Source organism: Artibeus jamaicensis, unplaced genomic scaffold, assembly GCF_021234435.1.
Source record: "Artibeus jamaicensis isolate MK-2021 breed Jamaican fruit bat unplaced genomic scaffold, CSHL_Jam_final scaffold_474, whole genome shotgun sequence".
NCBI classification, from domain to species: Eukaryota; Metazoa; Chordata; class Mammalia; order Chiroptera; family Phyllostomidae; genus Artibeus; species Artibeus jamaicensis.
The window spans coordinates 42,893,773-42,920,566 of NW_026522046.1; the positions used below are offsets into that span (position 1 = coordinate 42,893,773).

At 52.9% G+C, this 26,794-nt stretch overlaps 1 protein-coding gene across 2 annotated transcripts in view; it reads right to left on the minus strand.

Moving 5' to 3' along the window:
• MX2 (MX dynamin like GTPase 2) overlaps positions 1-25,339 on the minus strand; it is a 30,763-nt gene extending 5,424 nt beyond the window's left edge. The window contains exons 1-12 of one of the 2 annotated variants that reach the window (XM_037144611.2): positions 24,877-25,339; positions 18,901-19,217; positions 18,198-18,390; positions 16,707-16,847; positions 11,984-12,138; positions 9,412-9,550; positions 7,713-7,911; positions 4,062-4,140; positions 1,937-2,059; positions 1,555-1,696; positions 594-752; positions 78-154 (exon numbers count right to left, since the gene is read on the minus strand). In XM_037144611.2, the coding sequence (XP_037000506.2) occupies positions 78-154; positions 594-752; positions 1,555-1,696; positions 1,937-2,059; positions 4,062-4,140; positions 7,713-7,911; positions 9,412-9,550; positions 11,984-12,138; positions 16,707-16,847; positions 18,198-18,390; positions 18,901-19,149 (1,656 nt within the window). In that variant the 5' untranslated portion in view covers positions 19,150-19,217; positions 24,877-25,339. Of the gene's footprint in view, positions 1-77; positions 155-593; positions 753-1,554; positions 1,697-1,936; positions 2,060-4,061; positions 4,141-7,712; positions 7,912-9,411; positions 9,551-11,983; positions 12,139-16,706; positions 16,848-18,197; positions 18,391-18,900; positions 19,218-20,252; positions 20,328-24,876 lie in introns of those variants that run through there. The other variant, XM_037144612.2, reaches the window with a different exon arrangement.
• Positions 25,340-26,794: the final 1,455 nt, after the last annotated feature.

Here is a 26,794-nt window from a genome sequence, read left to right on the forward strand (position 1 = left end):
ACACACCCACCTTCCTTCTAAGGCCAGACCTGGGTAGATCAGTACAGGTGACCAGCCGGTGAACTGTGGGCACTTACTTGGGCTGTTTGATTAAGGTTGGAAAACTCGTCAAAATGATTTCTGGCCATGTCAGCAAAAGTTTGCCGGACAATTTCTGACCAAAGGAAAAACCAAACATCAGTGAAATGCAAGCAGGAATAAAATGGGTTAAAAACACAGGGAGGGGAAATCATGGTACATGACCCTATTCTAAGGCCCTACTCCCCAAATTTACAGACCAAGGGCCGGAGGAGTGGGACACAGTCCCAGAAGTCCCCAAACCCATCGCCACCACCCACCCTGAGCAGGTCCCATCAATTTCCTGTCCTTTCACGGAGCAGGCGATCTCCTCTGGGTTAGCATCTGACTCTTCCTCACGCAGCTGCGTGGAGGGGTAGGTCTGACTAGATGAAGCTCCCGCACACTCTTGCCCTCCTCCCCGAAGTGGGCAGCGAAGACCTGCAGGTTGTTTGATCACTGCGTTCCAAGCTCTCCCTCCAAGGCACTGAGACCTGCTGGAGGTGCTGGGAGGGGCCCTGGTGAGAGGTGCTCACCTACGATCTTCTGTAGCATGTCGAGCGCGGGGTCGACCAGCTGATCCATGTACTGCTGCACAATGGCCTGGAATGTCTTGTAGTTGACAAACCCAAGAAGCTCTTTGCCGCGATACTGCTTATTGTATTTTGAGACTTCTTGGTGAATAATATTATTAACTGCAACATAAAACCAGCCACAGACATTTTAAAGATAGAAGCATTTTTTTAAGTCTTGCTTACTTACTGTGTGTACCCAAAGGCAATGCTTCTAAGTGGGAGTTTTTCTCTCAATAATGAAAAAAAAAACACATGATCTGACAGTGACTTTTAAGAAACAAAATCTTATTCTTAAAACATGTGTTTCAGTTGAAAGTCATGACCCCAAGAGAGACGTTTAGTGTTTATAGTAGATAGAAAAAAATATGGTTAGTTCAATCAAACTAAAAAGTTACATACTCTTGTTTCACTCACAGGTCTCTTAAGAATTCAGCCCGACTAGGGTGGAGGACTTCTACCATGGAAATGAATAGCGCTGTTTTGATCAAGTGCCAAAATGAACAAAGATGCAACACGTGCACACAGTGTGAACCCACTTGCACACACACGCACACATGCACACATGGGCAACGTACTGCCATCCAGGCTGGTGCAGAACGGAAGCTGGACAAGAGGGTTCATGTCAGAGGCCTGACCTCTGTGTCTTGGGTTAAGGGTGGCAGGAAGGGGGATATGGGTTAAGCGGAGCCGTCTAACTCAAAACAAAAATGCAAGAAGCAAGTTAGGGAAGTGGGATTGTTTCCTGTTGCGCTGGTGGGGGCAATGCTCCCTGATGACCGGGGAAGCAGTTAGGGAGGATGGAAGGGCCCAGGATCTCTTACATGGACACGCTAGCTTTTTGCTCACCTTTCAGGTGCAGGCGTAGCTTCCGGCCTTGGGGAGTAGACGCTGCCCTTAGGGGGAGCCCTGCCCCAGGACTTACCGTCCTTGCTACTGACTGCCAGCATATGTGCCCAGTTTTTAAACTCCTCTCTGAGTTTGTTGATTAAGCGAGTCTCTTCCTCCTTCACAACGTCTTCTCCTTCTACTAACTTTTCAATGTCCTGATTAAACATTTTAATTTTCTGAAAATGAGGAAAGTCATGAATCTGTGCTGTAACCACACGGAAGAGAAAGGCCCTGGGGAGCAGTGTGTGGTGCTAGGGGCTGGCAGGGCGGGTCGCCCACCCAACCACCTCATCTCCCGGATGAACAGGGCTCCCAGCAGGGCACAGGTGGGCAGGCACGAGGGCCACCGAGAAGGATGCGGCCAGCTCTGGGGATCTGGTGCCTGAGAGGCCATGGGAGGCCCCGGGAATCCTCACCTCAATCAGAAAGAACATGATGTCGTTGTCACTGGTGGGGACGTTCTCGCCACAGTGGCGCAGCTCCTCCGTCGCAGTCTGGAGGCTCAATCTTATCTGATCTTCTAACAACGGGAGGGATTTCTGAACAAAATAATAGCAAACAATGAAACTCTACAGCTTGGAAAGAGCTGACAGGTTCCTCGGGTGGATGAGCGGGACCCCACGTGAAGGCCCTGGAGGATATGCAGTTTCTGTTCCTGCATGAAGCTTGTTGTGCTGAAGGCCCACGAAGGGGCCCAGGGAGGGCTCTGCACACAAGGGGCGTGCGCTCCGGCGGGAATGTGTGTCGGTCAGTTTGGTGGTTCCGTCATGCGGGGAATCTGGTGATGGATGGTTTTCGGGTTTTGTTTGATTTGGGTAAGTGTTTTGTGTTTTGAGAACAATTACACTGGAATACAACGTAAGCTTTCTGTGGCCCAGTGTCCCGGGGGTGACCATTTGAGGGCTATACATTGAAAATGGTGCTTTGGTAGAAGCTATGTCTTGGGTGTTAGTGTCAGGCTGGGTGGTCCTGACCAGCCAACAACGCCGAGTGACAAGAACTAAGCTGAGGAGAAGAAAGGACCCAGAGCAACGCCACGGAGGCTTGTCCTTGGGCCCTGAGCTGTCCCAAGTCGATCGCGGGTCAGCCTCACACAGTGTCAACCACGTGGCTTCCCAGCCTCTTTTTACCAGGCAGGGACCTCAGGCTCAGAGAGGCAAATTGCTTGATGTCATCGCTCACCTAGTAAGTGGCAGAGTTCCAGTCTGCACCCTGCTCACCACGCCCAAGGCCCACACGGGTGAACACTGCAGGTGAAGACCCCCGAGTGAGCAGCGGCCCCCGTCTCGGCTTCGGTGCCGAGGGCGCTGAGCCAGCCTGGCAGGGTGAGTTCCCTGGGGTTTCCAGGTACATAAAGTGCAGTTGAAGGTGGGCGACACCAGGAAGTTAAATTGAGCCTCGATATAAGTTTTAAAGGTCAAAGTATCACAGAAGTTACGGAAATGCAACTTGTGAAATAGTGTGTTTTCTTTTCAATTAGACGGGGTTAGGCCTTTCCGAGCCTCCTTCTGAAAACCACTCCACTCGAGTCAGCACTTCTCCAAGTGCAACTTCGTGGGCCCCACCCTGCACCTCCTAACGCAGAAACTCTGCATGTGGGGCCCAGGAATATGAGATTTTACTTGTTTTTCTAATTCCTCACCAAGGTTATTTATTGATTTTAGGAAGAGAGAGAGAGAAATGTTGGCGTGAGAGAAACATCGATTGGTTGCCTCCCGTAAGTGACCCAACCGGGGATTGAACCCATAACCCAGGTATGTGCCCTGACCGGGAATCAAACCCACAACATTTCAGTGCACGGGATGATACTTCCCTGCCTGGCCAGGGCCGGGAATATGGGTTTTAACGCAATCTCCAGGTGCTTCTTGTGCGCACTACGGCTTCAGAACCATGGCCTCCTTCCAACAGATTATGTTTTGAGTAGTGCGTTTCCTGGCTCAGAAGTACCCATTGCTTTTGTCTGACGTGCACCTTCGCGTGGACGGGAACCCGGGCCCCGGGATCATCTGCAAGTGTTAACCTCCAGTCTCGCCACGCTGTTCGACCCCACGCACTGAGGTCCAGGCAAGCACTACGAATGTTCCGTATCTCGAGAAGCACTAAGCCACACTTGTACTGCCTCTAATGACATGTCTGCAGTTGCCCATTTCTTAAGAATCCGTGAAAACTGAGCACGTCCTTCTTATAAGCGTCAGGCTGGGGACATGTTTTATGTGCTGTGAAGTGTTAAGTGTGCAGAGAAGAGAAAAATGAGCAAACTCGGTGTTCATTCCCTGTTACACTGTGGGACTGGTACTATGATTTCCCTTTTCACTCCCCCAAATTACTGGTTCAGCTTTTTGGTTCAAGATCGTGCAGCTGCTCCTTCCCTGCTCCAGAAGCTTTCCTGTGCACCTCCGGCCAGGAGCAATGGGTTTTCACAATGTGCTTGTTTGTTTGCTCATCTAGGCAGACCAGTGCAGCGCCTTAGCCCACCCATGGCCATGAGAGTGGCCCTGGCAGGCTGCGGCTGTCACAACTTGCCACCGCCTCTTGACTCACAGTGATGTGCGAGATGAGCTCCGTGGTGAGTCTCTCTGCCAGGCGGGGCACCGTAGCCTTTCCTTCCAGCAGGAGGTCCCTGAAAAGAAACAGCGCACGTGAATTCAGGGAGGGCCCAGAACGTCGTTTCCCCAGTGCAGGGCTTGGCAAGTGGGCAGCTGAGCTCAGGGCCCTGGGGTGACACGCGACATCAGAAAAGCCCTGCAGGGCACGAAGAAAGACAGTTGCTCATCATGGGCTGAGCCTGTGCCCAGGCAAGCCTGGTGCTGGGAAGGCTACATCCAGTTTCTCTGTCTGCCATCCCAGCAAGCTGATGGAGTAAGTGATTGTTTTACCTCCAGGAGAAAAAACACAAACCTAACTTCACAGAAGTTCAGGGACTTGTCCAAACCGGGATTTTATTTCTTGTAACAACTTTTTATCCCTGAATAGCCAAATAAGTCTTGAGGAAGAAGAACCAAGAGGAAGGCATCACACGTCCTGATTTTAAACTACCTGACCAGGCTCAGTTTACTAACACAAAAAAGTACGGCGCTGGAACAAAGGCAGACACATCCTGGATGCAGAGCCCAGAAATACATCTGTGCATATCCGATCAACTGATTTTCAAAAACGGTGCCAAGGAGACACATGTGGAAAGGGTAATCTCTCCAACAAGCGTGGGGGAAAGTGTACACCTACACGCAAAAGAATGAAATTGGATCCTTATCTCAGACCACACACAAAAGTCAACTGAAAATTTGTTGAAGGCTTAAACACGAGACACGAAATGTTAAACTCATAGGGAAAAAACATAGTGGAAAATCGTTATGATCTGAGTCTTGGAAATGATTTCTCCAAAAGCCCAGACAAAAAAAGCAAAAATAAACTAAAGTGGGACCACATCAAACCGAACAGCTTCTGGGGAGCAAAGAAATGGTCAGCAGGGAACCTACAAAAAAGGAGAAAATATTTGCAAACAATGTAATTGATGGGGAGTTAATTTTCAAAATATGTAAGTAACCCCTACAACTCAATAGCATAAAAACCTCCCCAAACTAATAATCCAATTTAAAAATGGGCTAAAGAGTTGGTTAAAGATTTTTTTTCAGAGAAAACATGTCAATGGTCAACAGGTACATGGAAAAGATGCCCAACTCAACTAATCATCAGGAAAATGCAAACTGAACCACAAGGGGGTATCACATTTGTTAGGCTGTATACTATTAAACAAACAAACAACAAAAAAAACAAAGGGAAGGCAAGCAGAGGTGAGGATGCGGAACACCTGGGACCCTTGCTCACTGGTGGTGGAAAGGCGGAATGGCGTGGCCACTGTGGAAAGCAGGGTGGCGGTTTCTCACAAAATTAAAAATAGAACCTCCATGTGACCCAGCAGTCCCACATGTGCACATTTATCCAGAATAATGGACACCACGATCTCAAGGTGACAGTGCCGTGCCCGCGTTCACAGCAGTGCTACTCATAACAGCCGAGACTCGGGAGTGACCTGCGTGCCCATGGACAGATGAGCGGGCCCAGGAAACATGGTGCACACGTGTGGGCAGAGGTTCAGAAAAAAACAGACGTGACGCTGACGAGTCCCAGAAGTGGTGAGTGATCCGTAACAGGGTCTTGTGCGTGCAGCAAGGAGACCGTTTGCAGACCAGGAGCACTCGAACCAAGTCAGGGAGCAGGGCTCAGAGCCGGGTGGTGACGAAGCGGCGTGCGTAGTGAGAAAGCAGTGACAGTTTCTGCTGCCTGGTGATTGGTTCTAATTCTAGAACTTTCTTAAATACAAGGAAATTGGATCCTGGTTACCTTGTCTCAACTCTGGGGAGCAATTTCAGCCTCGTTTGTGATTTTCAGAAGCATAAACAGGAAGGGCACTGCTGTGTACACTTGTTCGTTCCGGAAAAGAAGCTAAATTAAGCTTTGTTTGTATGACTGATTAGGCTTTGCTTACTCTGAGGAATTCCCAAGTCTGGCTTCTGTGGTTAATTTTAACAATACGATGGAGTAAGATTCAGCCTTATAAAAGAAGAAAATTCTATCATAGGTGAGTATACGAATAAACCTTGAGGACATTATGCCAGTCACAGAAGAAAAAATACTTTATGATTTTACTTACATAGGAAATCTATTAAAAACATTTTTTTAGTGGGGAAGGGAGAGAGAGAGAAAGGTGGAGAGAAACATGGATGTGTGGTTGCCTGACATATGCCCTCTACTGGGGACCTACCCACAACTCAAGTATGTGTCCTGACTGGGAATCAAACCAGCGACCCTTTGATTCACAGGCTGGCGCTCAATCCACTGAGCCACACCAGCCAGGGCTAAAATCTAAAATAGTCGAAGTCACACAATCTGACAGTGGAATGGTGGCTGCCAGGGCTGGGGGCGGGTGGGCAGGCAGCTGATTAGCAATGGGCATCCAGGTTCAGTAATGCAAGCTGAGTAGTTCTAGAGACTGTGGAACGACAGAGAGCCCCCAGGTGACTTCCCTGGCCCCAGGCCCTTGAGTAGTGGTTGTCAAAATGTGATGCCTGGACCAGCAATAGCAGCCTCAGCTGGAAACCTGATAGAAGCACAAGTTCCTGGGCTCCACCCCAGACCCCAGAAACTCTGGGACAGGACACAACCAGCTGGATCTTAGCAAACTCTCCAGGAGGTTCTGTGGCTCCGGGTTGAGACCATGGGTGTGACTACTTCCTGTATTTCACATACTTCACATATACAGAATCTTTGCTCTGCTCGATGAGCAGTGCCCTCTGTGTGTGAACCTCCACTGCTGCTATTGCCAATGAACATTTCTTCCATTTAGGGCAGGAGCGGAGAGGAAGAAAGGAGGAGCTGGGTGGTATTTGTGGAGTGTGGGCTCTCGGCACCAGGACCTTTGCATGCGTCCTGCTACTTAGTCGGAAATGCAATCCTATGAAGCAGTCATGTGGCACTCCCTGAGCTGATGAGAAAGCAAAAGCTTGGAGAGGTCGGTCCATTTCCCAAGGGCACACGGCGAGGAGCTAACCTGGTCTGCCCACATTCTGGTCACCCACTGTCTCTCTCCTTCAGGCGGAAGTGACCTCTGGGTTTCACTATGCTGTTGCCATCAAGTTCTTGAATAAAATAAAAGAGCAAAGTGCCCAACGCAAGGGGGACAAAGCTGGTGTCTTGCTAACTGCTGTGTCTCCACAGGATAATTTATATTTAATACAACTGGTGCGTTTGCAGGCTCTGAAGCGGGTTTTAATGGGCACCATTGATGACAGGCAACATCAGTTTCTGGAAGCTAGCAGATCTGTTTCCATTCACTACTGGTTTGACATCATTATCCTTAGCTGTAAAAATGGGAAGAAGCTCGCCTGCCCCATGTATCTCTTAGGATTTTGTGGGATTCAGTGGGAAAGCAGGTGAAACTGTTCTGGAAAACCAAAGCACCCTGTGCTCTACGAAATGCCACGTTCCAGTTTTAAATCAGCCCTGTCATTACAGCCCAGGGAAAAATGATTTGTTTAAAGAAGCAAATGCACTTAACACTAAAATAAAGATCAAGGTGGGTCCTGCTACATTGGATAATTTTTGCATGCAGTTTGGTTCTCACTTTGGCCAGTTCTGGTGGGTGGGGCTGGCTTCCACGGAGTCCACTTCTAGAGCTGTCCTGCAGAACCTCACCTGAAATATGGATGCGCCTGGAAGAACATCATTTCTCTCTTGGTGGCCTCTGCCAAGCTCAGCTTGTCTGTGATGTCCTGCTGGCCCCGGCACTTCACTATCATGTAGCCCTTCTTGAGACTGTACGTGAGGTTCTGCACCACATTCACAACACTTTTTTCAGTGCCCTTGTCCACCAGGTCTGGTTTGGTCAGGATCCCTGGGAGATGATTAGGGAAGACACAGAAAGGTCAGTTCTCTGCTCAAATATGTTTGAACCCTGCTGGGCTATGGGATCCTATCTTGGCCAAGACCAAGAAAGTCTTCTGCAGCCTTGGTTGCCCAGTGCCTGACATTCATTCATTCATTCATTCTGCCATCAGCCCTCATCTTTGCTCCCCCCCCCCCCCCACACTCAGTTCACTAACTGCCTTGTGTCCCTTACCAAAGGTTTGTGGGCGCCTGCTGTGTGCCAGCACTCAGGCAGCTGGCGTCATCACAACTGACCGGCTGCATCGTCATGTTTCTAAGAAGCTTTCCTGGCACTTGAGCAATTGGATTCCTCTCTCTGTTTTCTTACCCGTAGGTGTTATATAAAAGCATGTAACCTTACACTCACAGACCTTCGTGTTACTAACAGACGAAGGCATCTCTGAATCTACATTTGCACCCTCCATTGGGGGGGGAAATAGCAGCCAGGAATGCTCTTTTCTGGAACCAGCAATCATTCACGGAAGCCTACATCATTGTACTTTATTCTGAGAAAAAGGAGTGAGTTAACAAAAATGGAGGTTTATAATTAGAGTCCCCCCTAGCTGGGGAGACAGGTCCTTCTCATACTGTGCCTAAATTTGAAACAGAGGACTTGCCATGCTTCCATCTACAGAATTATCTCGTAAGTATCATTTAATGATTCAACCACTGAGCCCCAGAACCCTGGGGGCTGCCCTTCTAATGACTGGTGACACTTGATTGCAGAATCCAGTTCAGCACAGCGCCCCTAGTGGCAGACACTGATAGCAATTTTTAGATGCTTAATTTTTTTTCTTTTATTTATTCCTGAATATATTACCCACACATATTAAGTTAACAAATGTTCATTAGGCACCCTGCTGTCGGTGTTGAAGAGGTGGCAGTGAACAAGACCACAAAGTCCCTGATTTCATGAATCCATCTTCTAATGGCAAAAAGCCAGATAAATTTAATCTAGTAAACATACCAGAAATAAACAAGAATATCTTGTTTATTGGCAAGAGCTATGCAGAGAAGTAAAATAAGAGCAAAGAAGTGACTATAGGCAGGGTGGACGTGCAGGTTTAGGCTAGGTGGACACAGAGAGCCTCTGGATGCGAGGATAGAGAAAGAACATTCCAGGCCATTTCAACTAAACTGCACGGTTCAGAGGCGTTGAGCACATGCCCTGTGCCGTGCAGCCGCCACCACCCAGGATGGTCATGAATGCAAATGAGAGGTGAGAAGAAGGAGGGTGAAGAACCAGATTCTGGCCACTCATGTCACCCTGACTGAGCGAGAGTGAGGATGAGGCGTCCGCTGCACTGATGCCGCTAGAGCGCCTGGGGCTGCTGTTGGAACTGTACTTGACCCTGACGCCGGACGTGGGGGTCTCTAATAGCAGACCTCATTCCGGGACCTTCTCCAGATGTGAGGATCGCCCCCTCCCTCCCCGTCGTCCCCTGGAATCTTGATTCCCTCTTCTCACCGATGGTCCTGTCTCCCTCGGGGTCCACCTCCTGAGCCATGCTCAGCGCCTCCGTGGTGGCGATGTCCACATTGCAGGGCACCACCACCAGGTTGATGGTCTCCTGCCTCTGGATGTACTTCCTGATGAGCGCCTTGATCTGATGCCAGAGAATCACACAAAGAGAGAACGCGTCTCTGGTTACCGAGCTGCACAGCGAGACACCCCCGTCCCCGCGGGAGACAATGTTGTCCCAGAGCAGGACCCAATTTTCACACTCCTGAGCGGTGGCTTGGCCTGTCCCTTTTCTTTGGAGCGTCCACCCCACCTGCCCTTACGGAGTCCTCTGCTGGTTTCCTACTTACCCGGCAAAGCCCGCCACCCCTATTCCTTCTCTCTCCAAGACTCTGATTTTTGTAGCTGGATGAAACCTCTCCTTCCTCTCTAGATCTGGGAGGCTTCTGAGATTATTAGTAATCTATTAGCATAATTTGTTTCTGTGTTGTATCTGCCCCAGAAGCCCAGGGGTGCCCTCGCGGGGATTTGTGGCACCTTATTGCAGAGTCCAGTTCAGCGCAGCGCCCCCTAGTGGTAGATGATCAGTGCTTGCTCACAGCAGTATCTGAGGGCAACACCTCCACGTGTTCACGCTACTAATATTAATGACTTTTTCTGCAGTTTGTTCTTGTAAGGAGTCTAACTCATTCGAAGGAGAGAACTACAATAACATTTCTTAGAATTTGTAAGCAAAAGGGAGATGTGGGCAACACAAGCCTTAAAATGACAAATTTGAATAATATTTCCCCCGTGGAAAATACAAACCATCATGGAAAAGGCTGGCACCTTGGGACACATGTATTTAAGCTTGGTACAATTTATATGTAGTTCGGCTCATAAAATGCCCTACCTAATTATTTTAGTTAGCCACAAAATGGGATATTTGCATCGCAGAAGCACAAACTAGCCTCAGGTAAACGGTGGAGCCCTGGGGTGAAATAAAAATGCCAAATGTAAAATAGGCCCAGTTTGGTCTCGGCCATGGAAGACTTTAACTGCGGACAGTTATAAGCGACCTTTATCAGCGAGCTGTAAAGTTAGCTGTCCAGGAATGGAAGGTTTTCTCCTCGTTGGTGCCCATTCCCTCTGCCACAGCCGTGTGACAGCCCTGCAGGTGTCTGGCTGTGCACAGGCCCCCAATCCAGGATGCTCCGCTTCCACTCTGTCGACCGTATTAGTCAGTCTGTGTGGTGGGCGGACGCCCTGTGCATTGGGAAGTATATTTGGCAGCATCTCTGGTCTGTATCCACTGGATGATGGTAGCAACCCCACTTGCCCAAGTTGTGACAACCAAATATGTCTCAGACATTGCCACAGTCCCTTAGGGGTGACCCAGACTTGGGTTGCCAACTTCTGCAGGAGACCCTCTCCTTCAAATGCATTTTGACAAGATGTTGAGTATGATAACTGCTCCCCACAATGTCTGCCTACATAGCGAAGCCCCACAGAGAGCACCTATTCATGCTCCAAATGTTTACTGGGTGCCCACCAGGTACTGAGCCCAGTCCAGGATCTAGAGATTCGACATTGACCTCACAGGCAACCTCCCAGGGGCTAGCATCCCAGGAGGGAATAGGGGCCAAAAGCACTCCATAAGGAGGGTAAGTGAAATCAGAAGGGCCAGGTGCTGGCTATCAGACACCAGGAAGGGCTCCCTGGTCAGGTGACACTTAGGCGGAGGCCTGAAGAAGATAGGAGAAGGTGCCAAGTGGAAGTCTGGACTGGGAGAGCCTGTCAGGGAGAAAAAAGGGCAGGCCAGAGGACGGAGGGACAGGGGTGGGCTGGGGTGCCCAAGGACAGGCCTTGCCCAAAGATCACATGGGACTCAAGCATCGCAGCAAGACCGTTTTCAGGCAGCTTTAAGAGGGAAAGCCTCGGGAAAGGAAGCAACAGGCCCAGCTGCTCTCGGTCTGCCCCTGCGGCTGCCAACCCTCCCCACGGGGCTGGCCTTCTTGCCCCCCGACCAGAGATCACAGACCATGTTCTGACTATTTGACATAGTGTTGATTTTTTAAATTGTTGCTAAAGTTGGCAGAGTTTATGTGAAAATCCAAAATTCTGGCCGCTTCATTGTCTTTTGTAAAAAATCCTCACCCAAGGATACATTTACTGATTTTTAGGGAGAGGAAGGGAGACAGAACCATGAATCGGTTGCCTCCCACATGTGCAACCAGCTTGTTGTGGGGACCGAATCTGCAACCTTTTGGTTTATGGGACGATGCTCCGATCATCTGAGCCACCCAGCCAGCACAGATTTCTGGCTTCTTTCGACTTTCAAGACAGCTGGTTACACTGGGCTGATGTTCCCACGTCAGGCAGGCCGTGAGCTGCTCCGTGCACACCAGTCCCACCACGCCATCTTCCCTTGACCTTGCCAGGCTGTCTCTCATCAGATCCTGAGTACGAGGCCCCTGCCCAGGAGGACTGCCCCAATCTCCTCCCCAGCACTCAGAACGAGGGCTGGGAAGGCCCACCAGACGTCTCAGAGTCCCCCCAGCTTCAGCCCGGCCCACTCCCAAGTTCCAGAAAGGCTCACCTGATGTCCGATGTCCACGGGCTGATTTCCCACAGGCACCCTGGTGATGCCGGGAAGATCAATGAGGGTCAGGTCCGGGACGTCCGGGGAGGAGATCTCCAGACTGATGAGCTCGTGGCTGATGCCAACTCCACTCCCAGCCACGATGTTTTGGGCTGTGGAGGCCAAGAGAGGAGAAACCCAGAGTCCAAATTAATGACCCCTCTGAGAAAAAGCAGTTGTTCTTGAAGGTGATGATTTATATTTGGCATCTAGGAGCTTCAGGGAGGCTCTGGTGCTGGGAGAACATTTCCCAGAAGCCTGCAGTGATGTGAGGCCACTGAGGTGGACGTGGGTGCAGGTAGCCTGTGATACACTGTCCAAAATTCCAGAGGACAACATGCCACGGTGAAGCTGTGGAGGGTTTCTGTTCTCCTCCTTTATGTTTTTAAATATTCTTCACTGGGTGATGGTTTTAAAATATGTCCACAAGTCCTTCAACAGCCCCTCCCATCGAAAGGTAGGGCCCTGAGTCGGGGCTGGACAGAGGAAATTATGTCTAAAGAATAGATGTGGGGGAAGCAACAGCGGGACTAGGTCATGAAAGGCACCCTGGCTTCTTCCTGCTTTCTATTGGATGCTTTTCTCTGGGGGAGGCTGGCTGCCCCATCATAATAAGGACCCACGGAGAGGTCCACAAATGTGGGGACCACGGCATCTTTGCCAGCAGCCAGCAAGAAGCAGCAGTGGCTTCCTGTAAAAGCCCAGTTGAGAGAGTTCACAGGTCCCAGACCAGCCTTCTGTTAACACAGCCCCGGCCGAGGTCTCAGCTGCGGCTCACTGGGCCCTGAGCAAGAGCCCCTCCCCCACCTCCAGGGGACGCTGCATCCCTGACGCTCACACACGGTGTGAGAGGACACAAGCTAGTGCTGCACGCTGATAAATTTGGGTGTGACTCATTATGGAGCAATAGATAACTAATAGAGGAATGTATTACTTCTATGACCACAAAAATACGTGTATATATAGATATAAAGAGTGTGCGTGCTCCAGGACAGTCTCATGGTCTTCTGTCTCTTTGTATCTATCCAACTCTTTTTTTAAAAGATTTTGTTTATTTATTTTTAGAGATGGGGAAGGGAGGGAGAACGGGAGAAAAACATTAATGTGTGGTTGCTGCTCACGTGGCCCCCACTGGGGACCTGGCCCACAACCCAGGCATGTGTGCTGACTGGGAATGGAACCAGCAACCCTTTGGTTCACGGCCCATGCTCAGTCCACTGAGCTACACCAGCCAGGGCCTATCCAACTCTTTTAACACACACATAAATGCATACAAACATACACTAACACATGAATGGGCACACTAACATACATAAACACACGTGACAAACACCCACACGTGAAATTCCCCTGCCAGGTGTGTTCACGGCAGCGTAGAGGCCCCTCCAATCCAGGACTCCCTGCCTCTTCCTGTCCATTGGGAACTAGAGCCAATTTAAAGGCCAGTGGTCAGTCCGGAGCTAAGCAGACACCCGAGAGGGGACACCCTCCCAAAGACAACTGCCAGCCACCCCAGGGTCTGCTGCAGGGACCGCAGAGAAACTCAAGGAGGCAGGACCCCTGGGCTAGCCAAGATCACGTAACTGTCACTGTTTAGTAGCATTTGCTGTTTATCTTTGGTTTTGCAAGCTTTGTCCTTTGGGGGTAAAAGGTGTTGAAAGGAGGAAAGGGAAAAGAAAGAAGTCATCCTGGGAATAAGGAGGGAAGAAAAAGTATTTCTCCTCTTGAATTCTACCTGAGAATGAATTATTTGCTATAGGAGGTTTAAAAGATTTCTTCTTGAGAACTATATACAATTACTTTTTTACATACTTCACATATACCCCAAATTATACATTTATAATACCTAGTGATTTGATTATGATTATTTTACACTGAGCCCTTCAAGTCATGAAGCCAGTCCTGCTCTGCTCAGGTTTCTCAAAATGTAAGCCCAAGGGATGGACACATCAGAGGTCTGGTTACCACCCAGACTCTGACTCAGCAGGTCTGGGCTGTGGCCGCAGACCCTGCAGTTCCAAAAAGCCCCAGGTGATGTCGCTGCTGCAGACCAGGAGCTAGAGAACCTGTAAAAACATCTTGAAATGAGTCGAAACCTAGGGATGGTCTAGGTGAGGGGAGGACACATAGAACATGCATGCCAAGCACAGGACAAGAACACAAAGGTCACTGTCACCGGCTCAGGGGAAGCATGAAAGGGTGGGGCGATGCTCCGAAGGGCCCCCCTGTTCCTCACCAGGTCCTGGAGGGTGTTGGTGTCCCCAACACCTCCTGCCTTCCTTCCCTTCTTCAGAATTCGCCTTTGCACCCTCCCTGGGGCAGAAAGGGGCCCCTGAGATACCCTTGTCTCTCCAGTGGCCTTGCCAGCTGGTCACTGAGTCTGCATTCGGTGGACACGGCGAACTCACTAGACGCGGGGTTTGATTGTGGCCAGTTCTGCCCGCAGGGGCTTTGGGCCCTGGGAGGAGGTCCATTCTGACAGACTGCAAAGTTTCAGGTACAGACCCCCCTGGGAAGGCTGCGTGGTTGGGACCCCCATCGTAGGTTATGACAGGGCCCACTCCAGGGACACTGAACAGGTTCTCCACAAGGGGGCTGCTGGGCCTCGGCCTGCTGAGGGTGACACGCCAGCACCTTCCTGGGCACAGCAGTGACATCTGGGGGCAATGCCACATGTCCCCCACATTCGGGGACAGCCCCGATCTGAGAAGCAGGGAAGCAGCTTAAGTGCAGCCCCAGTTCACTCCTGTAGACATGGACCCAGGAGCAAGTGGGAAACCAGGCTGCGCCTTCGAGAACTTTTCCTGCCTTAGTTGCTCTTTCGCCGTCACTACTTAAGGTACAGCTTTCGTAGCTTCGTACTGAATCATAACATGTGTCCACAGAAGTACTCTGTCTTTTTTTTTAAAGAGCACTTCTTTTTTTTATTTTAGATTTATTTATTTATCTTTAGAGGGGAAGAGAAGGAGAGAAATATCGATGTATGGTTGTCTCTCATGCGTCCCCTGCTGGGAACTGGCCTGTAACCCAGGCATGTGCCCTGACTGGGTTGAACTGCGGTCCTTTGGTTTGCAGAATCCAATCCACTGAGCTACGCTAGCCAGGGCTCCTTGTCTTAAATATGAGGCTTGATGCGTTCCACAGGCTGAATACACAAGGGTGACCGACACCTGGACCGAGAAACAGAGCATGGCCGGCCACTGGAAGCCCCTCCTGCTCCAGCTGGTCATTAGTCCCCACAGAGAATAGCTGCTGTCCTGGCCGCTACCAGCATCCATTCCTTTGGCCCATTGTTGAACTTCATATGCAATTGAGCCAAATGAGTTTGCTGACCACTTTCGATACGAGAATGACAACCTCATGGGGTCCACCTCATTATAAATGGAATCATGTCATGTGCTCCCTCACATCTGGCTTCTTTCACTCAGGGTTACATTTGGAAGATGCACGTCAGTGCCCATAGCTGAGGGAGCCTGCGCACCTGTTATGGTGCCTCGGTCCCCTCTGCTGCCGAGGGGCCTCTGGGTGCTTCCAGTGTGCAGCCATCGCAGGAGTGCTGCTATGAGCACCTAGAGCCTGGCTTTTGGGGCACATTCTGGTGGGCTGACACCCGGGAGCAGTGTATCAGAGCATCAGGGGTGCACAACTCCAGCCCCAGCCAATATTGCCAGTTTCCAAAGTGGCTGCACTGACTTCCATGCCCCCAGCGGCAGAGGGGACCTCCAGGTGCCAGTCTACACATGCCTCAGTGATGGCTGGCTCACCCCACGCTCTCACACAGAGCCGTCAGCCAGCACGCACCCAGGCGTGCGGAGCTCTGCCGAGGGCCGAGCAGCCGGCTCTCCTGCTCCTGCCCACAGAGCTCCGGAGAGGCGTCAGCAAACACCACAGGGTGGGAGGGTGCCAGGCAGCTCCAGGACAGCTGTTGCAGACACAGCTGGGCTCAGCTCTTCTGTGATTTCAAGCTGGGAGGCTTGCCAATTGCAGGTCTCCAGCAGCTTCTGTATTTGGGGGTAAACACTAGCATTGGGGCCAGCACCCCTCCATTTTGGGAAGGATCTCTCTGGTCAGCCTACAGGTGCGGGCTTCTCCGTGGGAAGGCCTCCCCCTCAAGCGCGGAGTTTTTGTTTACTAAAAGGAGAAGCCCATCTTCCTGGAACTGAGGCTGTCCCTGCAGAGATTCTTATTGTGATCAGTGTTGCCTTTGCCTGCCTGGCTGAAGCCAGAGAGCAGGGAAGGGGAGAAGCCGCCAGGGCACGGGCTCTGGTGTCACGGGCAGGAGCCCCTCTCGGGGGCTGGGGAAGTGGACTCCAGGAGCACTCGAGCCTCTGTATCAGCACTCTCGTTACCTGAAGCTGATCTCAAGCTTTGGTAAAACTTTGTTCAAAGGCCGGGGAGGGCTGTGCTTCCAGAAATGACAGGTGGCTGGGATCAGTGTTGGGGAAGCTGCGTGGAGACATGGCCACCAGGTGGCCAGCCAGGGTTAGGTTAGCACAGCGACGCAGGACAGGGGTGAGGAGGACAGCTGGGGTGCAGCATGGGGTCCTGTGGGGGACGCTTCCCAAGGGCTGAGGGGAAACTGAGACCCAAAGAAAGAGTGGGAATTAGGTGGAAGGAGGGGGCAGTGTGAGCGGCAGGGGCGCCGGCATGTGGAAGTGTCCAGAAGGAAGCGAGCCCCTACCTTTGTTGATTTCCCTCTCCACCTGGGAGGGGTCCTGAAGCGGGAGCTCCGTGTTCTGGTAGCTGATCTTCCCCCTCCAAGACACATCCCTCGAGAGCTGCTTTTTCAGCTTTAGCACCAGTGGACACCTGGTTACGATTCCTGACAGAGAGAGAGAGAGTGAGTCCCAAACACCGTAAGTTTTCTTTAAAAACCAGTGTCAAAGGAGCCCTTCCCTCTCACACCCCGGGAGCTGCCCCAGTATCCCCAGAGGCCTCGTCTGACATTTCTGTTTCTGTCTAGGGCCCCATCCAGATGCCCCCCACTCACTACCCAGCCCTAGAAACACCTTGAGCATTGGCCTTGGGACCGGGTTTGTCCAGGTGGCAGCCCAGGAAGGCGGCAGAAGGAAGCGGTGACATCCACTGGGTGACGATGACCACCCAACCCTCCCAAGATGTAGGGGGAAGGTAGCGAGAGCCTGGGGAGGAGCCAGACATTTGGAAGGAGGGGTCCCTAGACCTTCAGAGGGCGTGGTCAGTGGAGGCACTGGGCGGGGAGGGAGGATGGACCCTGCGATGCAGCCGGAGCTCACAAAGGCAGAGCTGCCCTGAGCCTCCTGGGGCTGAAGCCAGAGTACCTGCTGCGTGAGAGAGAGCTGCCCCACAGGAAGGACCTTCTCTCGCCCAGCCAGGGGACATGCCCGGGTCACATGCCTGCCACTGGCCCCTGACATCCAGGTTCTCCTCCTGTCATGCCTCTCCCCAAATGCTGAATCCAGGGAAGAGAGAAGGAGCCCTTGCCCCCGAATCTCACTCTCAAGGATCAGGTGCCTGGCTAACGGGGGCCTCCCAGGAGCCCCTGCCACCAAGGACCAGGCTGCCCGCGGCTGGGTGCCTGGCATGCAGGCTATTGTGGGGGACTGTGCTGCTCTCTGGGGTCCCCACACCCTTCTCTGTGCTGGGGGACAGCCCCGGCAGGATGGCAGCAGTGCCTGCTGGCCCCTGGGCAGGGCTGACAGGAACAAGGGGGGATGCAGGATGGGCCTCATCCACCCACTGTGAGGATTCTGTCTTTCTCCAGCTCATTTTCCCTTATAAATATCTGATTAAATTGTACAACAGCTCCTTTATATTTTTTAAATAAAAACATGTGTCTTATCACACACGATCCTGGCTAACAGCTTCTCAAAACATCGAGAAAATTCATTCTTCAAAGGGACTTCACACGTCACCTGCCACTTACAAACTCCACCTGGTCAGAGAAGAAACACTCCCAGGCCCTTATGAAGACCTCTGGGGAGAAGGAGCCAGGTTCCAGGACCTTGACCGACCGGGGCTACCGCCGCGTGAAGGTGGACTTGGAAACTCAGGGCAGGGTTGGCCGCCCAGGCCGTGCGTTCCAGACCACGGCTGTCCAAGGCCTGCCTCCCGGAGGCCCCCCCAGCAGCCTGCCTCTCACACCACAGGTGCCCTGCAGATGCTCTGGGACGGCAGGTGGCCGGCCACTCACCGCTGCCTCTGGGGAGGGCGACGCCCGACAGGGCCTCCAGCACAGAGCTCTTGCCCGAGCTCTGGTCCCCGATGACGGCGATGGCGGGCAGGGCCAGGTCCTGCTCCACGCCCAGGGCCCGGAGGGAGTCAATGAGGTCGATGCAGGGGCGCACCTTCTCCTCGTACTGGCTGTACAGGGTACTCTCGGGGCCCTGGGAGAGGCAGAACAGACTTCACATCCTTGGCCTCCCAGAAGGCTCCCACCACGGCAGGGACTTTGCACAGATGTGGGCATCTGTTGATGTGGGACTGGGGACAGCGGAGTGAGAGGTGGGCCCAGGAGGGCCAAGGGGAGTCCCTTCCGCTTTGTTCCTGCAGAAGCTTTGCTTCCACTGAAGCAGGGACACTCGGCTGGGGGCGGAGGTGCCTGACTGAGCAGAGAGACTGTACCAAGGGGTGGGAACTGCGGGCCAGAGGTAGGGGCTGGGCCCTGGGGCTGCAGAGCTGGGGAGGGCTGGCAATTATGACCTTGGCAGGAGTAGCTGGAGGAGAAGCCCCTGGAAGGAGACCCTCCCTCGCAACAGAACAGCAGCCCCCAGACTGGGTATGTCCCTGCTGTTTGTGAGACGTGTCTGGGGGAGCTGGGGCACCTGCTGTGACATTGCAGGTGGGGGACCAGTGACTAGAACTGGTCTTTCCCAGACGTCCTTGTTCTGACTCACCTTCGTCCCCTGCTGTCCTCTGCTTTCTCCTGGCATCTGAGAGTTTAATGTCATCGAGTTCAAGTTCTTGCTGAGGTGAATTTGGTCCTTGTCTCCCCCTGGCCTATTGTGGGGAAACTTTCTTTGCGCTCCTGGTGCAATTACCCCTGGAATTGGTTTCAGGGAGGGGTTCATTTCCACGTGTGGGTGGTTTGGGGAAGAAAATTGATTGTGTCCCTGCTGTGGCAAAGACCTGTGGGCTTTTGGCATCAGCTGGTGGCCAGGCAGAGCTGGTGGGTGCGTTTCCTGCTGCTCAGCACCTGCGATCTTGACAAGCTCTGCAGAGACACAGAATGAGACAGTGGCCCAAAGTCACCCAGTGGTCCTCCCCGGGCTGCACCTTCCCAGCCCCAGCTCCTGCAGCCCCAGGACAGCCCACCCCTGCACACAGACATGGGGCGGTCCAGGGTCCCGGCAGAGGTCCCCTGTCTGCAGGAGGGGCCTTGGGTGGCAAACATGCACAGAAAACAAGTGGGGTCTCTATGGGCCCCCAGAGCTTGGGGGACTGGGGCTGTGGGCTCCACATTTCCAGGGAGGACTGTGGATGTCCCCCCGTCACTCAGAGACACCTGTGGCTCAGGAGACCATTAGGGGTGAAGATGGGAGGTAGCATCTCTCAGGCCCTCTGGAAACCAACCCCGGCTCCCACTACCCCCCACTGTTTGTCCCCCAAACTCGTCAGACTGCTGGGTAGTCTGGGGGGGTGTTGAGGGCGTGTGTCTCTTTTCCTAGGGTCTGTGGCCTAGAATCAGATAAAGGCAGCACCCTGAGAAAGCTGGCGGTGGGAAGGGCTCGCCTCACCCAGTTTGTTTTGGCAACAGTCCTGCAGAGTTTGTGAGGTGCTTATCTGCATTTTCCGGGTAAGGAAACTGACCTGCAGGAAGCTCCAGGTGCTTAAGTCCGGGCTCAGACCCCAGCAGGCAACTCCAGGCTCCAGGAGCCCTCCTCCCCCCCTACCTGCAGCACAGCCCCTCCCATCTAGGAATGGACTGAGGCAGTGGCTTCCAAGGTGGCTCCTCCACCCCCTCAACTGCACGGCCACCTGGAATCCTGAGTGTGACTTTATTTAGAAAAAGGGTGTTTGCATACGTAATTAAGATAAGGATATGCAAAGGACAGTGGTCCCTAAATCCAGAAAGAGACAAGCAAGGGGAAGTTTGAGACACTGAGACCCAGAGAGGTGGAGGCCATGGGAAGACAGAAGCAGAGACTGGGGTGAGGAGGCCCCAGCCCCAAGCGCACCCAGGAGCCACCAGAAGTTAGGACGGAGCCATGGGGCAGATCCTCCCTCAGAGTCTCAGGAAGAAGCTAACCTTGTGAACACCTTGACCAGGAACTTCTGGGCTCCGGACTGGGAGACAATCCCCTTCTGTGGTTCCAGCCACCAGCCCTGAGTAATTTGCTACGGCAGCCTCGGGGCACTAATGCAGTAGGAGGGGCTAGAGTCTCCGGGCCCAGGGCAGGCCCATCTGCTGGACTTGGGAAATTCCACTTACACTCCTCCTTCAGCGGTAATCCCTCAGCCCCGCCCCTCCCTCCCTCCCTTGCTCCGGACGTCCTGAGCCCCATCTCATGGAGTCAATACCCCTCCTAGACATTTCGGAGCCCTTTTCTCAGAACAAGGTCCTTAAAAAGTATGGTCCCAGCTGAATTTCCCTGTATTCACAGCATCTCTCATCTGAATGCTGGGCCAAAATCCCCCCTTTCCTCAAAACAGATGCGCACATTCACAGCTTTGTGTGTGTCATGTACCACTTAAAAAAAGGAGGCCCTCCTGGCTGGTGTGGCTTAGTGGTTGACTGCCGGCCGGTGAATCAAAATGTTGCCAGTTTGATTCCCACTTGGGGCACCTGCCTGGTTTGCGGGCCAGGTCTCCTGTAGGGGGTGTGTGAGAGGCAACCACATATTGATGCTTCTCTCCCTCTTTCTCCCTCCCTTCCCCTCTCTCTAAAAATAAATAAATAAAATCTTTTTAAAAAGAAGGTGGCCTAGTTCATGTGTTCATTCAAGAAATACTCGTTGAGGATTGTTATGGACTGAATTATGCGTCCCCCTCCTCCAAATTCAGGTGTTGAATGCGTAACCCCAGCACCTCAGAGCGGGACTTTATTGGAGATGGGCCTTCAAAGAGGTGAAAAGCTAAAAATGAGGCAGTTAGGACGGGCCCTCACCCCATGCGGTTGGTGTCCCTATAAGAAGAGGAGACCAGGGTGCCACAGGGAGGGGACGGCTGTCGACGCCCCAACGGGGGAGGGCCTCAGAAGGGCCAGCCCTGCCCACACCAGACCTCAGACTTCTGTGGTCCAGATGGTGAGGGAATAAAGGCCTGTTGTTTCGGCTGCCCTTGCCCGGGGCATTTGGTGATGCCAGCCTCGGGAAACCCATTCCAGGACCTGGTCTGCACCAGGCCCTCTCAGCATGGGGTGTGGGGCACACCCTGCCCACACAAGCCTCACAAAATCCCACTGCCGGCGCATCCATGCATGCATTCTAGAGGGAAGCCCTGAAGTAAACAAGCCAACCAGCAAAGAAGGGGTTCTGGGAGGAAGACAGGGTTAGAGGTTCTGGGGGTGGTGTTATTTCCCCGATGGAGTCTTCATGGAAGAAGTATTTGAGGATGTGCCCGTGAACCGGAAATGGAATGAGCAGCGGAGCCAACCTTTGATGACCTGTGGGGAACAGCCTAGCATTTCGGGGACCTGAGAACACCACACTGCGCTCCGTGGGGAGGACGTGGCTTGCACACATGTCTCCCTGCTGAACTGTCCTTTGACAGCACGTACAACAGGTCCCAGTTTACATTTTGTAGCCTCCTTGGAACACGTGCCGCAGTCCCTGGAAGTCACGGGGACACCGAAATTCAGCTGACAAAATTCCTCCCTTGTGTTCTGTGATCCCCAGGGATCAAGGCAGGCGTGGCTTCTCATTCCAGCCCTCACCTCCCAGTCGGGGGTCTGCATCACCCACGAGAGCCTAAATCGGTCCTGCACTTGGGACAGCCCTGGCCTGGGGGCTGGTTCCAGATGAGGCTGTGAGGGAGCACCTGTTCCAGGCTCCTGTCCTTGGCTTGTAGGTGGCTGTCTTCTCCCTGTGTCTGCATGGTCTCCAGGAAGGGGGTCAGGCGGAAGTCCCGGGGGCTCAGGGCTTTATCATCCTCAGGGGCCCCAGACAGAGGTGCATGCTCTGCTCACCTCAGTTACATCATTCCAAATTTCCCATAAGACATGCAGGGTAGTTCAGACAAGTTAAGCGACAGGGGTACCGTTCCCCGCGCTGAAAGGTCACAGGGTTGCCAAGGGACAATATCTCACTTTGATACTGAGGGAACAGTAGAACTATTCAGATTTTGGAACTGTGTGGCAGAGCGCCACCAGTGACAGGCAGATTTCAGAAATGCCCCTTGGGAGACCGGCCCTCCCACCCTGAGCCCCTTCCTTCTGACCATTTTCGACCTGAGTGTGTGTTGAGCTCCCCCCACACCGGCGAGGAGTCCTGGTAGGACTGAGGGGCCTGAATCCCAGCGCCCTGTGTCCACTCCCTGGCCTGCCCAGCCTCCTGGACGCATGGCAGCCTGGGTCTGCTTTGGAGGCCATGCCGCAGGGAGGAGAGAGCTGCTGTTAATTCAGAACCTTCCTTCCCTCGGTCTGGCATCTCACACTAAATCTGCATGGTCCCTCTGATGGGCCTGGGGGGGGGGGCGTGTATTTTGCCTCCTTTCCCACCAATGAGGAAACAGTTTCTCCTAAAAGCAGCATACGATACGACAACAGGCTGGCTCACTGAGATTTCATCGCGGTTTCCAGGAAAGAGAAAGGAAACGGAGACCCAGCCCAACCCTTTCCTCTGCTTCACCTCTCGGTTCTTTGCGAAGGGCAGGGGAACTGTGAGCTGGCTGGCTGTCCAGCAATGTCTGTGTCATGGGTAACCAGGTGGCCTGGATTTCTTCTTGCAGGAGGCATGACCTGAAGGGGCCACCACAGCATCTGGAGATACTGTCCCAAACAATGCCAGGGGTTGCTGGCAGAGACCAGATGCTGGAAGAGACCAGGGAGGATTCTAGGAAGAGCCTCGGAAGGAACCAGCCCTGCCGAAACCTTGATCTCGGACTTCAGCCTTCGGAGCTGGGAGAAATAAGTTTCTATCGTTTACATCACCGAGCGGTAGCACTTTGCTACACCAGTGCTCCATGACTTACATCCAGTCTGTTCCCCCAGATGCCACTGCTTGCTGGGAACATGTGGCATCCATGTCTCCAAGTAAAAATTGGAAGGCATAAGTTAGTGCATGTTACACCTGGGGTCAGCAGACACGAGAAATTGGAGCCTTGTCCCCCTCAGCACCACCAGCACCACCTGCACCACACAAAGGGCTCCCGGAGCCCTGAGACCAGGCTCTGATTCTGACACCAATCCCCACGTGTTCTCCACCCCCCGGCCCCAGTGCTATCTGCCTGGAGATTGCACTGGATTCCACAAGGCTGTGCCCGCTCATGCCCCCATCCCACCCACTTCAGACACCGAGGGCAAGTCCAGGTTGTCGCCTGTGTTTCTGACCAACTGGCTATAGATCAGAGGTTCTAACTACCCTCTCCTTGGTTTCAAATAATTTCCTAGAGCAGCTCACAGAACTCAGAAAAACGTGTTCCTTCCCAGATCACTGGTGTATCACGAAAGAGTGTCACTCAGGAACTGGCACACAGAGGGGCCCACAGGAAGAGGTGTGGGGAAAGGCACGGGCTTCCCCACCCTGTCCAGGTCCTCTGCTCTCCCCAAATCTCCATGTGTTCACCAACCAGGAAGCTCTCCGATCCCCATCCTCAGGGTTTTAATGGAGGCTTCAAAACAGAGTCATGACTGATGAAATCATTGGCTATTGGTGACTAATTCAACCTCCAGAGTCACCAGTGAAAGATCCTTCCCTCTCTGGAGGCTGGGGGCGGAGCTGACAGTTGGGGACCCTCTAATCTCAGCGTTTGTTCGTTCCCCGTTCCCCGGTGACCGGCGTCCGTCTAGAGGTGACCTCATTTACATCACAAACCACACCATTCTCGTAAGTGAGGAAATTCCTAGAGTTTCAGGAGCTGTGATGGGAACTGAGACACAGGCTGAAAAAAAAACCGTATTTCTTTCTTTTTTTGTATTTGTATATTTTGTGAGTGGATCACCACAATAAGTCTAGTTACCATCCCTGCCCACACACAGTTGCGACATTCTTTGCCGGTGATGAGGAGGACTTTTAAGGTCTGTCCTCTCGGCCAGTTTCGGACACTCGGTTCAGTGTGATTAACTCTGCGGCTGTAACTGCGTGGTGACCACAGTTAATGTATTTCCTGTTGTTATAAGTCACAGCATCGCACGGGCCCGAAGCTCCCACCCCAGCCCCAGCTGTGTGCGCCTCAGAGACCCCACAAGGAAGGAGGGCCGTCCTGGGCTTCCTTAGAGGTCACTACTCACTGGAATGTGTCCTTGGGGCGCTGGCTGGCGGTTGGGTGGGAGCGAAGGGCTGGGGGAGCAGCACCCACAAGATGCTCTTAACAAGATAAGAAACTTATCTTATGGCTCCTACCTTCCGGCACCAGCCAGGTTTACCGGGAAATCCTTTTGAAAATCAGATCTGGGGTGAGGGGATTAAGAAGCACAAACAGGTCCTTACGGAATAGCCTTGGGGAGGCAGAGGACAGGGTAGGAAATGGAGCAGCCAAAGAATTAATTTATGACGAAGAATTTAACGTGAACCGTGGTGCGGGGATTGCCGGAGGGGGTGGGCATTGCTGGGTGGAGGGGGACAAAAGGGGAGAAATCAGGACAACTGAAATAGCCTAATCAATAACATATTGTTAAAAGTCAAAAAATCAAAATCAACAAAGAAATAAAAATCAAAACAGTCACACCTGTTTGAGAAAACATCGTCAGGCAGCCCTCCCGGCCCAGGCCTTACCTGCAAACCTTCAGGACGGCACCGGGATCTGGAAATCGCCTCTGTCCTTCCCAGCGTCTCCCTTGTATTTGGTGTGCAAATCACTCTCCACTCCTCACCAACAGCCAGAGAACTGAAACCGACGTCCTGACCACAGAAATGAAACCGAAAGATCAACCTCTTTCTTCTGATGAACCTCCCCAGGGTGCCTGGCGACAGGCCGGCCCCCCAGGACTGAGGCCGGTGGTCCGGGAGGTGGACCGTAATCTGCATTGCTAACAAGTTTTCCGCGAAGGCTGCCCTGTGGCCGTGCTCGGAGAGCCAGGGATATAGGGCGGTGGCTGGGTCCCAGGGGACTTTTCTGCAATGGTGTAACTGTCCTACCCCGTCCTGTCCAGCCTCAGGGGGCCACGGAGCCCTTGAAATGTGGCTCGTGCAGCCGAGGAACCGAGGGTTGCCCTGTTTCTTTCGAAAGAATGTGGACAGCCCCCGAGTGTGTGACGGCTGCTCCTGCTGAATGTTTACTCAGGTATATGCTTTGAAAGTCCTGAAACGTTCTGCTGGCTTCACGCCTGAGTTGCACCAAACAGGCGTCGCCCCTTCTCACCGCCTCGTGGTAAGTGCTGACAACCCAGTGAAGGGAAGTGCACAGGTTCCGCAGCCCTCGGAGAGTTCACAGGCAGCGGGTGAGACAGGAAAAGGGCGGAGCCAGGCTAAACCCCAGGCCAGGGACTGCAACCCCAGTCCTAACCCCAATCCTAACTCCCCCAAGCCCGTGAGATCCTCTTCTTTCTCGGTTACTTCACCTGGCACAAAGCCGGGGGACACCCCGCCCCCCATATCCCAAGGCTCCCCACCGCTCTGATGGGAGTGGAGGGACCGGGCCTTCCCGCCACCAGAGCAGCTGCTGGAAAGCCCCGCAGGGGCGGGGCTGGGGTTTCCAGGATGCGGGGCTGGGGCAGGAGGGGGACGCTGGCCTCAGTCCTGTTTCCACTCCCAGCCTCCTTTCCAAAACTCTATGAATTAAGAAAGAATAATCTTGAGCACCTCTTGACTTACTGTTCTTGTGAGCAAGTTTTCCCTTAAAGAAGGAATTTAGAGACTTAAAAAATGTTTTTTAAAAACATGTTGGAAGGGAGGGAGAAAGTCATTGATTTGCTGCCCCCCACAAATCCCGACCCGGGGGACCTGGCTGGCAACCCAGGAATGTGCCCTGACCGGGAATTGAAACTGCCACCTCCCCCTGTTGGCAGCCCGAGCCCATCCACTGAGCCACAGCAGCCAGGGGGGGAAACGCTGGCGTGAGGAGGTCATGGGGCATCTTCCTCGTCTGTCCTCCGGTCCCAATACCGGCCCCACTGTGCCTGAGTCCCAGTGGGAGCTGACGACCTGGGTCCTCCAGGGGGACCTAGGGACTCTGCAGGGCGACGGTTCTGTTTCCCCACAGATTGGTTTTCTAATGGGCCCAGCACCTCCCCTGCTCCAGGAAGGACAAAAGTGTTAAGAAACAAAGTCCAAGGGAGTAACCCTGGCCGGGTCCCGGTGGGTGGGAGCATCATCTCCCTCTGTGCACCGAGAAGGTCGTGGGTTGGATCCTGGTCCGGGCTCATCAGGGAGGCAACCGATGGATGTTTCTCTCCCTCCCTCTCCCCTCCACTGCACTCCATTCCTCTCTCTATAAAATCAGTAAATGTATCCACAGGCGAGGATGGAGACAATTCAACTGAGTGAATTTAAAAATGGAATGAGCTCCAAGGATTTGTGCGAGGGGCCGCCTCCTGTCCCACAGACACAGAGAAGCTCTCCGTGGCTGCAAGAGTGGAAGGTCTGTCTCCACAGGCAGAGGGGGCGGGAGAAGAAAAACAGAATTATGGTGTCTTTCTTCAGGGGACCCACGGGGCCTGTCCAGCAGAAGACGTAACTGCTGTGGACAGAGCAA